The sequence below is a fragment of the Pavona decussata genome, unplaced genomic scaffold, assembly GCF_977016875.1.
Source record: "Pavona decussata unplaced genomic scaffold, jaPavDecu1.1 SCAFFOLD_72, whole genome shotgun sequence".
Taxonomy (NCBI): domain Eukaryota; kingdom Metazoa; phylum Cnidaria; class Anthozoa; order Scleractinia; family Agariciidae; genus Pavona; species Pavona decussata.
Window position 1 is genome coordinate 2,455,860 of NW_028145491.1, and position 16,641 is coordinate 2,472,500.

The following is a 16,641-nucleotide window of genomic DNA, read 5'->3' on the forward strand; positions in this document are numbered from 1 at the left end:
TTGCTAATAATTTTGGGCATAGGCCATTATTATTTTAATTCTTCCATTTTAAATGATTGTTCTAGATACAAGAACTGTAACAAGAGGCTTGCAAGGTTTTGCTTGTGCTTTGAACAATCATGCCCAGCATGTCCATCACTGTGACTAAAGCACAACTGCTCCAGACTCCTGTAAATTGATAGGAAAAAGGGAAAGGAAGTGATAAGCCTATCCTGTTGTCTCTATTCATTATTTTAGTTTACTCTCAAATGGGGTAAATCTCCCAGTAATATTTTAACTTACTGTGTTTGTATTGTCAAATTGCCTTGGCAATAATTTGCAATAAAATAGTTGTGCACTGTATGTGAGCTGTTACTGTTGACTCCATTTGTACACATAAAAACAAATGGCTTGTGAAAATCTATGTCAATTCACACACTTAGAGATCACATGAAAAGTACATTGTTGTAACCGCTTACACATGTTTGAGACTCAGGGCCTTACTTATCCTTCCCACAGTTGGCTTGTGAAGCTTTCCTAAATATGGAAATCATACAAAGCAAGACATTTTCACCCGGAGGGAGAGAAGCGATGACCGGACATACGTCTGCTGTTCGCAGGCCACTCATTTATTTCCTGGCCTCGTGGTCTAATTTTAATGAATAAGCTTACAACTTGCCAATAACTCAAGAAAAACTGAAACAAGGGGGGCCTGATGGTTCATTTTTCTTATCAGCAGTAGTTCAAAACTAAATATCTTGAATACAGAATTGTTACTAACCAAATGACCAAGCTGTATGCCAAATTAGAGTGGAAAGAGTTCAATTCTAAGGTCAAATTGGTGCTTTTGATCTTTTTAACCACAAACGGTATTAGTGTCCTATGTATGACAACTCAAATAGTAGTCTCACGATAAAGCCAATTAATTTGAGAGTGTGACCATTGTCACAAGTAACAGTAATTTATTGCATTCAAAATGTTTGCATAACAATCACAAGCAACTGTCTTAACTACTTCACAATGTTCACAACTGGAATCCTATTTGGGGTAGGGGGCCCAGGGGAGGTAGTCCAGATTTCAAGTGACGGGGATAATGGAAGGACTTTTTTGGGTTTGAAATTTTCAATTCCGGGATATTTTCAGGTACTAGGAAAATTTGGCAAGTATCTTTTTGATTAAGTAGAGAGTTTTTTGGGTATTCAAAATAATCTGAAGACTTGTTGTGGTGCCCGCATAATAATTATCTCGAGGGATTTGAGACCTAGTAAAAGACACGCAATGCAAATTTACCTCGAAAATGTTGACGTACCACGCCTCCTTGACACCGTGGAGACCTGCGCGGAGAAAGTGTCACTATTTGAAAATATCGTTAAGACGGGTCTTGACATTATTTCTCCTGCGCGATCCAAAACTATTCTTCGAAGCGAGCCTCCGTGGTTGAATGATAAACTCAAGAGCTTGATCAAACGACGCCAATGTGCCCTTGCGAAAGGAAATATGGATACCTTTCGAATGCTCAGAAATTGCGTGAATCGTGAGCGTAAGATCTGCCGGGCAAAGTATTACGAAGCAAAGGTTAACCATTTGAGGGAGTGTAAGCCATCTGTGTGGTGGAAAGAGGTGAAAAAGCTCAGCGGCATGTCACCTGCCTCAGAAACGCGGGCCAACACCAGCAAATTACTGCGACACCTAGGTTTTTCACCTGGTGTCCTGGCAAATTACATCAATTCAGCGTTCCTGACCCCAATGCAGGATTTTGAGGCTCTTACCCACAATCCTTTCGACCCACCACAAGCCAACAACGAAAGTCATGCCGTAAATATGATATCGGAGTTTTCAACTTTTATGAAACTATCTGCACTCAACCCCTCCAAGGCACATGGGCCAGACGGAATCCCGGCATGGTTATTAAAAGAAAACGCTGATCTCCTGGCGGGTCCAGTCTCTGCGATCCTCAACTCCTCGTTCCACGAATCCCGCCTTCCGCCTTCTTGGAAAGAGGCTGACGTAGTCCCGGTCCCAAAACAAAGGCCTATTAAGGACATTAACAAGCACCTCCGTCCGATTTCCCTTACGTCCATCCTGTCTAAACTCGCTGAAGATCACATTGTTGAGAAATACGTTAAACCTGCTGTGTTACAAAGAATTGACCCTCGACAATTTGGAACTATTCCCAAATCGTCTACTACACATGCCTTGGTCAGTATGACGCATAATTGGCTTGTTAACACCGACGGAAATGGTGCCACGGCAAGAGTAGTCCTCCTTGATTTCCGTAAGGCTTTTGACCTTATCGATCACAGTGTTCTTGTTCAAAAACTAACAACATATGATATTCCGAATCAAGTCAAAGGTTGGATCGTTGACTTCTTGATGGACCGGAAACAAAGAGTTAAACTTGCTCAGGATTGTCACTCTGTGCCATCCGGTGTCCCCCAGGGAACAAAATTAGGCCCCTGGTTATTTCTTGTCATGATTAATGAATTGGACACACCAGTTGACATGTGGAAATACGTGGATGATACATCTTGTTCCGAAATAGTTACAAAGGGTAGTGAGAGCAAACTCCAAGAAGCTGTGGATGACCTTTCGAGACAAGCGAGTCTCGATGGGTTCCAATTGAATGAGGCCAAGTGCAAAGAACTTCGAATTGGTTTCTCTATTAGCAACCACGATTTTGAACCCCTAGTCCTAAATGGCAAACCCCTTGAATTAGTCACCAGTGCCAAATTGCTAGGCGTGACCATTAGCCACGACCTAAAGTGGAACATGCACAGCTCTGAACTAATTAGAAAATGTTCCTCTCGTCTCTACTTTTTGCGTCAACTCAAGAGATCCGGAGTGGCACCAAGTGAACTGGTGCAATTCTATGTGACATGTATTAGGCCCGTCCTGGAATACGCAAGTCCTGTATTCCATCGTTCTCTACCAAACTACATTAGTGTAGATTTGGAACGGATCCAAAGAAGGGCATTCAGAATCATCTATCCTGACCTGTCATATAGTGTAGCACTAGAAACAGTTGGCCTACCGAAACTTCATGAGAGGAGAGAAAAGATTTCAATCGATCTGTTTGACGAGATCGTCTGTAACCCCACCCACAGTCTCCATAGCCTCCTCCCTGAAAGGAAGAGTTGTAAATATGCACTGAGACGCAAAAGTGATTTCACTCTCCCCCTATGTAAGACCGAGCGTTTGAAGAACAGTTTTATTTTTAGCCATGTATATAAGATGTAGATGTTTTCTCTTTTCCTCTTTGTTGTTATATTTTAGCCAGGTTTTTAAGATGTAGATAATTTTCTTTTTTCTCTTTGTTATTATTATCTCTTTGTAAATATCCCGTAATTCAGCTTATGGCTGCAATGGTTATAATAAAGTATCTATCTATCTATCTATCTATCTATCTATCTATCTATCTATCTATCTATCTATCTATCTATCTATCTATCTATCTATCTATCTATCTATCTATCTATCTATCTATCTATCCTGGCTGTATAGTTATGCAAATAAAATACTGTGACCAAACTTGTTTTTCATTTACTGTTTTTTCTTTTCGTGTTCTATCTTTAATCCTTTCTGGAAATTTTAAGGCTTGGAAATTTCGCATGGGATTTTTTGGGGGAGGGATTTCTTTGGGTTTTGATTTATGCCCCAATTAACCTGGGCAAAAAGGAAAATCAGCGAGCCAGGTGAGCAGAGCGCAGTATGGGGGCGTTCTCTCTCCCCCCTCTCCATGCTTGATTTTTTTCTTTGCCGTATACCCCACTTGGGAGCCTGTTCACAGGCTATGCCTCCATTCGATCATCCCCCTCACTTGAAATCTGGAGTATCCCCATATCTGCGGTTGGGGTGGGGGGCATGCACCAGCTTCAAATATGCACCAAACATCTCAAATAATCTGCCAACAATTTGGTTAAATGACATGTCAGTTCTTCACATGGGTTGATATTTCCATCGAAACCATATTTTGACAAGCACATTTAAGAAAGTTTTTAGTTTTCACTTTTTTGATCAACAATTATTTTAAGTTTATCATCAAAATTTTTCACATTTAATTTTACACCATGTTAGGGTTTCTTTCTTGGTTTTGGGATGCCTATTATTAAAGTCAATTTTGATTTTGTTCATTTTTCATTTTCCAAGTTTCATTGGTTCCAGTTACAGCATGGGCTATATGAAATATGGCTATCGACTAAACGATTACATTTATCTCCAATAAAGTTAAACTACTGACAATGAAAAGACAAAAGACTACTTCATTGTGAGTAATTCAACTTTATTTGAGATAAATATTGTTTTAATTTAGTCAAAACCCATGTTTCCTATATAGCCCGTGTTCAGTGTTGCTATTGTAATCAAATCCCTTCTGGGATTAAACAACAACAACAACAAAACTATATAAGAAAAGAACCACAATTATTGTAGACTTTAATATATTGTGCAATGCGAGGCAAATTTAGTGAGAATTGAGCACACTTGATAGCATGTTTGAGAGCAACAGTTGATTGTTTACTTGCTTTAAATGTATTCCTCAATAGGCCATTTCGGAGTTGCTGTGAACTTCATAATTTATGAAAGAAAGCTTTTCATATGAAAATTAGTTAAGTTTGCATATGAATGAAAACTAATTTTCATAATAAAAACTTAATTGCACTTAGCCTCGCTTTCATGACGAGGTTCAAAGCAACTCGGAAATGGCCTACCGGTTTTGCGTGGGTTATTCTTTACATAATCATGCAGTTAAATCTCTATGACTTCACTGCATCAGCCATGCAACAAACAATGAATGCAAAATGAGGCCACATTGCATTTTCTTTCTTAATGAAATTTGTTATTATTTACATGTAAATAACAGTGACAAGGTTTAATTTACAAATGTTTATATCAACACTATCATCTGAACCCTTAGAAGAATGATCAATTCATGTTTTTCCCCACACAGTTTTCTTCCTCTGCACATGATTTCAAAACAACTGAGGGATAGAGAAGTCTCAAGACTAGCGTTCCTGTATTGACGGCCCAGCCCTACAATCCCCAGTGTTCCCGGAAAAACCGATTTTCATACGAGAACAACATTCAACATTTGATCAAGCAAATAAAAAAATATCTGTCATATACACCATCACCCCCACACAACATACTTCCACAGAACCCAAACAAGACAATCTGCTTGCTGCCTACACTATACCTGAGAGAAAAGAATGACTGCTTTTAGCCTAGAAATATGAACAATTTGTGACAATCACTTCAGGTACAGATTTCTCTTCACACGAGAGAGAGCAGTAGGGATGACAAAACGAAACACTGTTGCCAGAATACCAATGTCAAGCTTATTCATATAAGTTCCCTAAACAGCCTCATAAGAAATGATTGTGTCTAGTCTTGAGTTATTACCTCATTCTTTACAGCAGCAAACAAATAAACATTTGCTTTGTCAGGTCAAAAATACCTTCCATGGTATGAATGCCAGATGCCAACTTGAGATTACATTTCACTATCAGATGCAATGTTGGCCCCTGCATTGTGGATTTGGTCTGGCAAAAAAAATTCTCCTTTCAAACAAGAGATCTGATTTACGTTTCTCCAAGTAAAGACAGTATTTAAAATGTTATTTTGTAGGAGAACAAACAGCAAACATAGAACATTGGATCTTAAGTGTAACAGCATTGGAATAATTGCTGAACTGGACCCAGCCAAACCAGGGTGATCATTTTCATTGCCATGACAAGTGGAGCCACTTTGACTTAGTCCTTGTAGACTGAGTGGCTGCCATCGCTTTTGACTACAGCCCACTGTTGGATGACTGCAGTCACTGTGCTTCATTCACAACTGCTGGGTGTTGTTGATGACATTGCTGCAGCAAACAAGGTGTCCAAAACACCAAGTAACTCAAAGCCTTTCTGTTGAAAGTTAATTTCCACTTCAATTTTGTTGCGTAACTTGGTGAACAGCTGATCAACTTTTTCTGACTGGCCAAACACTGGTCCATAGATATCTGGCAAAAATAAAGTAGCAACAGACTGAGGTTTTCAGTCTTGCATCAGCTACTCTGGTCATCAGATAAGGACATGCAGATTGCAAAAACAACTTAGGGCAAGTTATTTTATAATAAACAAGGTCTACACTGTAGCTTAGTCCTTAGTTTAAGTTAATTATAAAAATAATAAACCTGATACCAGACAGTGAAGATAAACGTGTCTAGTCACTGCTAAAAGCCTTCTTGACACTTTTACATAATTATTTAGAAAAAGTTGAATTATCTGGGTTCACCAGATTGAAATTGGTTGAAACCATGGTTAAATCCTGTCTGAACTTTGTTTGTTAGAATTCCATCAATGTTAAACTAACAATTCCCAAAAAAAAAAAAAATCATAAATTGACTGACTGACTGACTGACTGACTTGCATATGACTGACTGATCAATCCATGTTATTGCAAAGTTAGAACTAATAAACTACAGACTGAAGTATTTTACTCCCTTGGGTCCAACTAATTATTGTATGATTGTTTCTATTTGACCCTGGTGTGAATCACGCAGACTGTTGTCTATGTAAAGGTCTGCATTCTCCTCTAAGTATTTTTTATCCTATCTGTAGCTTAATTTTGTTTGAGATTCACGAAAGGAGTCAAACCTTCCATTATAGATGGAATCAGATGGACACATGCACTCAATGTTGGAAGAAAAAGTCTGAAGTGGATTAATAAATTTTCCAAAAAAAACTTTTTTTTTGTGAGAAGCACTGGCTGATCATTTCACCTTGCCATATAGTTGACTTCAATCTTATATGTACTTGTCTATGAAAAAAAATGGATCAATATAATATAGTACCATACTACAAGTTATTTAGCTTACCAAGAACTGTGTTAGCCACATCCGTAAGTAAAACTGTGTACCGTGGATTATTGATATATCTGCAAGAGAGTGTGCTTTCATTGTTAACTTAATTAGTCTTCTCAACTTTATTTCTCATCATTTGAAGAACATCACACTTAAAGACATTAACTTTTTTCATTAATTGCATTTTTATCAAAGCTAACTTCCACACTTAAAATTACAGTGCACACAATGCAATTTAGGGCTAGTGGCTTAATTGATATGCAACTAACCTTATCAGAAAATAAAGTATAGGTACCAGGCCCTCCTCATCTCTCCCAGCCAAAGCTATCCTCAGGCCTCTCCTCCTGATTAGCTCTTGAAACAGACTGGACAGAAGTGGAGCGCGTCCATTAGGTGGCTAAAACACAAGCACACAATATTTGAAATATAAAGTATTTAGAGAACTATTAAGTAACAAAATAATATTGATGTTGATTGTGGGAAATTAAATGTGCTAAACACTAAGCAAGAAAAGTAAAAACTAAAACAGTGAGGAGGTGTGTTATGGGTTACACATACCCACAAAGTCTCCCACAATTCAACTAAATCAGGATATATTTTTCACACTCTAAATCTTACTGAAAATGCTGGAAGTAGCAGTTTTAATGAGGAGATGAGGAAAAATAATAAAAGAACAAGGATGAAAGATTCAGTTTACACAAGGTTGCAATTTATTGCAAACAACCCTCTCATTGACCCACTAATTACCTTTTACTCAACAACTCCAAGACAATAAACCAAGCACCCCACTTGCTACTTGTACTGTTGTTTTAGATGAACACTACCTGTCAATAGCACCCACCTTTCTGAGCACAGAATCAAGAGCCTTTGAATATTCAAATTTTTTTAGGAACTGGTCATGCTCTCTCATCTTCCTCCTCCTTGGTGCTGTTACTATAAAGTCATCCTAGAAAAAGAAAATACACAATTATGAACAATTTTATGCCAAAATCTGTTTACAAAGATTTAATAATTTCTCTTTAAAAACTTGAATGATAATCAATAGAAGTTCACATTTATTTGAAACTTCTCCCCTCATCCTTGGAAATAAAATGTAAAACACTTAAGATGTATATTTATTATTTTGAGCCTTGAGGTCTGCAATATGGAGAGTGATGGCATCATATGGCATGGCAATTACATCATATACCATCTTGGACTTCAGGATTTCCCTTCAAGTACAGAAAACCACCAAATTAAATCAACCAAACATAATGATCACAATCAATGAAGTTCTCTAAGAAAGGTAATTTTTCTTCATTTAAAACAGGAATATTCCATTTTCCGAAAAACCTGAGTGTCAAAAATTGGTTGCCATGGTAACAACAAATCTAATGAACAGTGAGCTACCACATCAAATTGTTCCCAGATAAATTTTGGAAAAGTCATGAAGCTGGATGCCATTTTGTTCAAAATATAAAAAAATGCTATCAACAGTCAAAGTTGGCAAAGGCAGAATCCCCCTTTCCACCCAGCAATTAAAAAGGCAGAGAGAAAATATGGAAAACCATAGTGGACAAAAATGTTTGACAAATTATTTGTTCTTGATGAACAAATGATTTCTTGAACACTTTCTCCACTATGGCTTTCCATAAGAAAACAAAATAAATGAACTGAAAAGAAGGTGAACATTACATTGTCAAAACTTGATGCAAATCAAACTGGTTCATTGTGGTTGACAAGCTAAGGGAAAACATGAAATTTTAAATATGGTACTTATCATTCCTGAAATTGAATGGTTCAAACTACATATAAACAACGTAACAATAATATTTCATAAAACATGAATAAAACACAGTATGTCCCAACACACATTCAAGTATAATACCTCTTGTGGCTTGAAATTTTTTCCGCGTACAAAGTAGCCATACGTTTCTGCTGTCAGCTTTTTGGGCGCTGGTGTTTGTTCCTGTGCATCTTGTTTCAAGTGATACTTGATTGACAGGAATCCATTAGACATACCCGCCACAACATGTGTATCATCAGGCTAGTGATGGAATCAAACATAATGTTTCCAGTGAGTTTAACTGATAATTTGACAATTATGTTGTGATAGCTAATAGTAAGAGAATGCACTGGTCAGGGGCTCAAGCCAAGTGTCCTTGGCTGTAGAATGTTTTATAGTCTTCTTTTTGACTTCACTTGTCTTTTTAGAGAGCAAATCCTTTTAAACAGGAAGTTCCAGTATAAAAGAGGCCTGGCCAGGCCATTCTCATCTTTAGTTGACAATCAACCATCATTGTGTAAACAACTTACAAACAACATGACTGTGTCTTTTTCTTCGGCTTTTACCAATAACATTGGCTCATAAGTTTTCAGAATAATCCTTGTTAAACTTAATAATAATATCTTATATTGCTGTTTTGATAAAATTATAAAATTTTGAGGCATATTATTCAGAGGATGTTTGAGTCAACAACCTGCCATGACTGAACAGCATCTAAATTGACATCTCATGCCCACAAAGGTGTGAAATGAAGGAGAGGCTTGCCCTTTTATAGTGGAACTTCTTGTTTAGGGATTTGGGTACAATTTTATAGTCATTACCCTCCCCTCCTACTGTAATAGAGTGCTAACTTAAAGAGATTTACCCAGGTGCATCAAGGTATCAGTCTCATTTACTGTCTAACAGCCTTTACAGGTTGTGAAGTTTGTAACAAAAGAGAAACAAGGTAAATTTATTGTAATAAATAATATTATTATGCTGATAACAACTGACACATTTATAAAGTTTTCCCACTTATTTAAAGGTACATATTAGTGAATGACTGTTGTGAGTTACTTCCAATGATTAGTGTAAACTACTGAGGAGAGAGAATAACTTAGTCTAACAACTAAGCACAAAGCACAATAGATTAAACTCATCAACAATAGATGAGCTTGGGAGCTGGTGCCTAGAAGATTGGTGGAGCAAGGCAGCAATCAGGCACATGGAAGGAGGTATCCATGGCGACCCTATGAGCGGCCACCACCAACAGCACCATCACGCTGAACCCAATCAGTGGAATACTTACCAAAGGGAGGGTGGAGAGGGAAAAAAAGGGGGGGATTGAAAATAAGGCAAGCAAAATGACCTATCTCATAGGCCAGCAAGCAAGCAAATGCAATGCAAACCATGGGGAACCCCCCAGCACAGAGCTCAAAGGTCGCCCCTAAGCCATGACAAGAGGCAACCGCTGACCGGCATTGAACTGATTTTAACCTTGCCTAAACAACATTAAGCTACATATGAGTAGGATTTTATGAAGGTGGCTAACAGTAATCCTTTGACAAATTTTTGTAATGGAGCCTCCAGAGCATAGCCAAGAAACAATATTTAATAATGTTCCTTAAGTAAAATTTCATATAATGAACTTCTCTATGGAAATTTCTACACATACTTACTGAAACTCCAAGACTGAGGATTGGTGAAGGATAGTCCATACTGTGAACAACTGTATAGTCTTGAATGTCATAAATTTTAACATGTCTACAGTGCAGAAAAGGAAAAACAAATGAAGACCATTAGGAGCAGGTATTATCAGTGACTGGTTTAAGCTGCCAGTTTATAGTGTGGGACTCTTTAGGTTAACTGAACAGAATGATGCAAATCAAGTGCAACCACCAACCAGCTGTGATAAACACCTTGTGGACCTCAGCTCATGTGATTTCCATCATTACTAGCTCCTACACCTTTTCATATGAAACAAAAAAGCCATAGAGTTTACAACCAAGTTATTTTGCCCAATCCACCGTTCTCAGGTACGACATTACTGTGATTAAACTTATCAACATACATTATGAAAAGCATGATTCAGTGAGACAATGTTATTTTGAATGAAGTGAGCACTGTGTTATAAGAGTATCATACCTATCAAGAGAACCAGACAAGAGACGTCGGTTTTCTCCATCCAAACAAATGGTTGTGATGGTTTTCTGATGGTTTGAAAATCCTGTAAGAAGTCTGCCACCTCCAAGGATATCCCAGACTTTGATGATGTTACTGCCTAAAACAATCACACTAGAATTAACTAGTGAAGGCCACTTCATGGAAAGTGGTTGTGAATTTTAGCCCCAGCAGGACTTAGTAGCTTAACAAGTTATTGCTTCAAATTCCATCATGTATAAATGAAAGTTATAGTAAGTATTATAACAGCACAGTACTGTAAGGTACATTGTACGGTATGGTATCATATAGCATGGTAGTGACAAGTAAAAGATTGAGTGTCAAGTTAAACATCAGTGGAGAGATTGCTGATGTGCAGCATCTTTAACCAAGCTATCACTATGTTTCTGAAGACTTTTGTAGAATTTGAGCAGAACATACCATAATTTGATAGTTCTGTCCATGATATCACCTTGAGGTGATTCTGCTCTGTAGATGACATGTACCATCATGATGATTGTGTTTTTTACCTCTTCTCCGACAATTTCTCTTACCTGCTGATATGCAAATTCCACCAGAAGGAAACATCTGTACACATTCCACAGGGGAGCCATGATCCATGGATAGAACGCTACCCTGGCTACGCAAGTCCCAGACCTTGAGGCAGTGGTCATATGAGCCTGAATTATAACATGATAAAATAGTTAACATTTAATTGATTAAACTGACATAGAATACATTCAGTACTGCATGCAATTCATTTAGTGGGAAGGTTAGGGATTTAATTTCTATGATTTCAGAAGTCATGTAATGGACAACTTACTTCTGTGGAAAAAAAGCCTATCATACAACAAGACAAGACATCAGTCTCTCCAATGGTATTTTTCAATCCAAGTTTTGATTGACTGACAGATTTAACATTTTTTAACTTTTCAGCATTATTGATATGTCAGTTGTTGATTCTCATCACCTCTCTCCTCCGCAGAGGCTCCGCTGAGAAAAGGGAGTGCAGGCGTAAAATTCCGTGGAAGGCGATGGCGGGAGCCTCTGCCAGAAACCACGCCCAATATGGCTGCGATCCGGGGGAGTCATTTTGTAACTAGGGTGGTGTGCGTACTTATGTCATGAAAATGGCGGGTGTTTGTGAAATTGTCATGTTGCGCAATGTGGGAGATTTACTCACGAAAACTTACCTACATGCTTAGAAATCGGGGAAAGTTTATCTCATGATGAGGGACTGGTCATAAAGTACCGGGGGGGGTGGGCTGGAAAAATTCATTTTTACGAAGGCTAGTTTTGTGTGACCCACCCTCATATTTTTGCAGAATAATGCATGGCCCACCCATATTTTTCAGGTAAAAAATGAAATGACCCACCCCTAGTAAATAAAGGTAAGACTATACATAAAACTAGACAAATTAGAGGACAAGTATGATAGAGGAAGGAGCACACATGCACAAAGTCTTGTTTTTGAAGTTTATCATTGCATGAGATCTATTTTTGTTGAAATACCTGAAATGATTTTGAGAAGATAATGTGCATCTAATATGTATCATTAATAACCACATGGAATCATAGTTGTTCATTTTAATGGATGCGAGTGAACTTGCCCTTTTCTTGATAGAATGTGTAGTTCCAGAAAATATCCTTACCCCACCCATGGAGGGAATTCAAGATTCTGGAGGGGATGGTGGTAAGAGAAAGAACAAAATTACAGAGATTGTATGAAAGAAACTTGGAAGTTCCTGGCGGTAGGGCGTCCTTTTATAAATTCCCTCTGTGATGGGGGATGGATATTTTCTGAAACTACACAATTATAATTTGTGCTTTTACTGTTAATACATTTCACAGTTTTACTGGCAAAAGGCACCATTTGATGCAAAACATGTGCAAAAATATTATGTGCCCCACCCCTTTAATGATGCATGGTTTTTGCTAGCCCACCCCTTTTTACATGCATGAAAACAGTGACCCACCCCCCCTTTTTTTCCAGCCCACCCCCCCCTGTACTTTATGACCAGTCCCTGACTGTTTAGAAAACGCTTTTATTTTGCTGTGATGCCTTGAATCATCACTACAAGAATGAAATTCAAGTTACACGAGCGGCGATCGTGTGGAGATAAAAGAGTGCATGCAAAGAAATGATTTATTGAGGAAACGTCTGCCAGCTGAGACCAAACAAAAACTGTCGATTCGGTCTTAAAAGAGACTAGAGCAAGTAAGCTTAATGTTTTAATTAAAGCGTATTTTTTTTCTATACTCTGAAACGACCAAACTTGATATTTTTATCTTGTAAACAAGTTTAATCAGAAGAAATGATCTTTCGGTGATTTAATTAGCATTTAGTTCTCACGGGAAGCTTGTTATATACGGTGATGAAACAACTGTCTTTAAAATAAGGTTATAAAAGGCTAAAAGGCCTTTCGAGCCCAGAAAAAGCAATTATTTGTTCGTGACTATTGTTGACTTTCACGAAGCGAAATGTAACAAGTCCACTCTCCACGGGTTTCAAGGGGGGCTTCGAATACAAACAATTTTGCTTTTTTCTAGAAATTGTGAAATCTCACCTTAAAATTAACGACCGCAAACTGTAGAGACAAAGTAAATGCTGACTTCCGCCAAGAATGAAACTGTCAAATTTAGAGATGACCGAGAAATCTATCAATGTACAAGAAAACGACAAGGATGTACAAGAAAACGACATGCTTCTGGCAGAGGTTCGCCGCCAAGTCAACCCTCTCAGCTTTTGCGCCTGCACTCACTTCGTTCAGCGGATACAAATAACGCCCCATCGAACCTCTGCGGAGGAGAGAGTCTCATCACTGCTTGATGAGCTTCTTCTATAGGTATTCCAGCTTTTGCTCTCCCCAAAAACTAACAATTCAAATTCTAGTTTCCCGTACATGTGCACTGGATAGTTTTTCTATATAGCATGCATTGCAAGATTCCATTAACAACAATATGCCCTTTCCAAGTTGCTTTCAACCTCATCATGAAAGCAAGGCTAAGTGCAAAGCTTTCCATGTGAAAATTAGCTTTGTTTGCATAGGAATGAAAACTAATTTTCATGATAAAAACTATGCGCAAAGCATTTCAACTCGGAAATGGCCTATTTATTTCCTTGATAATACTTACTTTCTGATGTCATTACTTAATATTTATTCAACATGTATTTGCTTGTAAGTTTGTCCAGTCATTTATAATCACGTTCATCTTCTTTGTAGATCATTTTGTTTCAACGAGATGATTATGAATAACTTATTGCAAATTTAAAAGAACACACTTCATGTGCACCTGTTATAAAGATGTCTTTGCTGTTCTGACTGGTCATACCACATCGTACATAGTCCTGTGTGTGGAAAATCATAATTATCTGTTTACATGTACCACATTAACATTTGAGCGTTGACAATGTTTCATGACCAGTCACTTTTAATTTAACCGCTTTACTGATACATCTCAAGTTGATATTACAATAAAATCCTTCTCCTAACCTCCTGAGTGTATAATAAAAAACATTTCTACTGCAAGTAATAACAATAAAAATAGGTCACTCCTTCGGGGGGATGAGTGCAGGCTCATTTTCCCAAACAGCGGCTGGTAATTGAGCCTAGGTTAGCGGATGCTGTAGCAGACAAGCTGCACCCTCAATTTGAAATACAAAAATGCAAAATACCTCATCAAGTTAGTCATGATAAATATCTTCCAAATAACCAAGTGAGCATTAATTTCTATCAAATTATAGCACCATCCACCATTTTCTCATTCTGCCCTCAATGAATGACAAGCTTTGAGGCAAATATTTTTCTAGGGTGGGGGAGGCAGGGAAGGATGAAACAAATTCTAGAAGCTTTACCTGATGCTCATTAAACACAGCAAGACATTCTCCTGTTGCTATATCCCAGGATCTCACAGATTTATCATCTGACCCAGACACTGCATGTAAGTCATCCAGCAAAAACTTGGTCACCTGAACACAACTGAGAAGTACACACTCAGAAACAAGCAGATAGCTTTCTATTGCAAACAGATAACTTGTGATATTTGACATTCTCAACCACCAAAAATATGTACAGCTTATATATGCTATAAGCTGAAAGTCAATACAGAGTGTTCAGCAAGTAACTACCGGGGTACGTATACACAAGAAAAAGAAATTAGAGCTTTATTTATGTTGCAAAAATATAGACTTGTTACCAAAAGAATGGCATTCATCCTTGAGATTAAGGTTTTGCTGGAGTGTTAACTGACTACCTTGTACTTACCCTGAATGTCCATTAAACTCTCTTAAAACAGCTCGGGTATTGACATCAAACAGCTGGAAGGATAATTATTATAATATTAATTACCTTTTATCTAGAAATGGACATACAACACTACACATAAAACTAATTTAATACATTTACACATGATCAAATAGTATTATATAACACAAAATTTGACCAAAATGAGTATAATTTTATCTCAAGAACATTTGCAATACCTGTACTGTGCCATTCTCTACTCCTGTAATCAATAATTTCCCATCATGTCGAAAACTGCCACAATAGACTTTGTCTTTAAATCTTGTAAATGACTTGTTTACTTGATGTGTACTTGAACTGTAAATCTGGAGCTGTGGAAGAAATGGCATTCTTCAGGAACAATAAACTTGGTAAGGTAAAATATTTAAATGTATACATTCCACTTCCTTCTTCCATACAATCATTATACATGGCATAGAAAATTATGCTGTTCTTACGGAGTGTGATCAAACTTTGCTTGTTTGTTCTTAATTTGCAACTGATCTGCTTTATTCAAAATTAGAAATAATAACTATTCTAGGTCAAGTAAGTTGTTTTCCAGGCCATAGTAACAATAAATTTATTACTGTCTTCTGGTACTGCATTTACTAATTTTGTGAACAACTAGAAAATGGTTTCCATATAATTTCAAATGATCACAAAGAGCTGTGTTTCAATAGGATTGCACAGGATCACAAATGATTGCATAAGAAAGTGATCTCTTCTGCCTGCATACTTTTCAGACAACAGAACTGACTCAATATGGTATGAGGGTTAATGACATGAATGCAAAACACTGGTTTCCATGTGAATGCACAATTAAGATTTCAGCTGACTGTAGCTTTCAGGAGATAGCACATGATTCCACCTGCTGCAATCATGTGCAATCACAATATTATTGTGCTATAAATGATCATCTGTGAGGAAATAAAGACTTTTATTATTATTATATTATTATCTGTCATTGTTTGTGACCATGTGAAGACCAGGGGGCACTTTCCTATAATTGTCACCAAAATTTTCAGTTCAATCAATTATGCATCAGTCAATTCCACAATGCCCAACTATTTGGGGTACTCAACTTTTTCTGTTCCAGCTGGTTGCAAATGTACCCGGGATAGTAAATCGCACGTTAGAAAACTGAACTCAATCGAACTCAATCAAACTCAGTCCGTGAATTGAGTTCGATTGAGTTCGGCAATCAAACGAAATAGAACACCAGACTTTCAGTGAGTTCGATTTCCAAACAAATCGAATTCAATCAAACAAATCGAACTCAATCAAACTCAATCCGTGAATTGAGTTCGATTGAGTTCGGCAATCAAACGAAATAGAACACCAGACTTTCAGTGAGTTCGATTTCCAAACAAATCGAATTCAATCGAACAAATCGAACTCAATCGAACTCAATCCATCTGATTGTGTTCGATTGAGTTCGGAAACCAAACTCAATCGCACAAGTTAATTGATTGAGTTCGATTGGCTCTGGTAAACCTATACAAAGCAAGCCCAAAGCAAGCCCCTCAAAGCAGGTTTTTCTTGTGCTTTGTTACAATTTATTCAATACCAGAAACCCCATTTATAAACTGTCTACGGCACTTAAGAGAACAGAACAGAACAGAACAGAACAAAGC

The 16,641-nt window shown here is 37.5% G+C and overlaps 1 protein-coding gene across 1 annotated transcript in view; it reads right to left on the minus strand.

The window, feature by feature from the left end:
- Positions 1-4,781: 4,781 nt before the first annotated feature.
- The window catches only part of LOC146476948 (U3 small nucleolar RNA-associated protein 15 homolog), a 12,997-nt gene continuing 1,137 nt past the window's right edge, over positions 4,782-16,641 (minus strand). The window contains exons 3-14 of the mRNA XM_085114049.1: positions 15,208-15,339; positions 14,990-15,042; positions 14,581-14,704; positions 14,019-14,073; positions 11,279-11,404; positions 10,710-10,845; positions 10,244-10,328; positions 8,688-8,846; positions 7,662-7,766; positions 7,090-7,217; positions 6,836-6,894; positions 4,782-5,977 (exon numbers count right to left, since the gene is read on the minus strand). Of these exons, the coding sequence (XP_084970175.1) occupies positions 5,802-5,977; positions 6,836-6,894; positions 7,090-7,217; positions 7,662-7,766; positions 8,688-8,846; positions 10,244-10,328; positions 10,710-10,845; positions 11,279-11,404; positions 14,019-14,073; positions 14,581-14,704; positions 14,990-15,042; positions 15,208-15,339 (1,338 nt within the window). The 3' untranslated portion in view covers positions 4,782-5,801. The remainder of the gene's footprint in view (positions 5,978-6,835; positions 6,895-7,089; positions 7,218-7,661; positions 7,767-8,687; positions 8,847-10,243; positions 10,329-10,709; positions 10,846-11,278; positions 11,405-14,018; positions 14,074-14,580; positions 14,705-14,989; positions 15,043-15,207; positions 15,340-16,641) is intronic.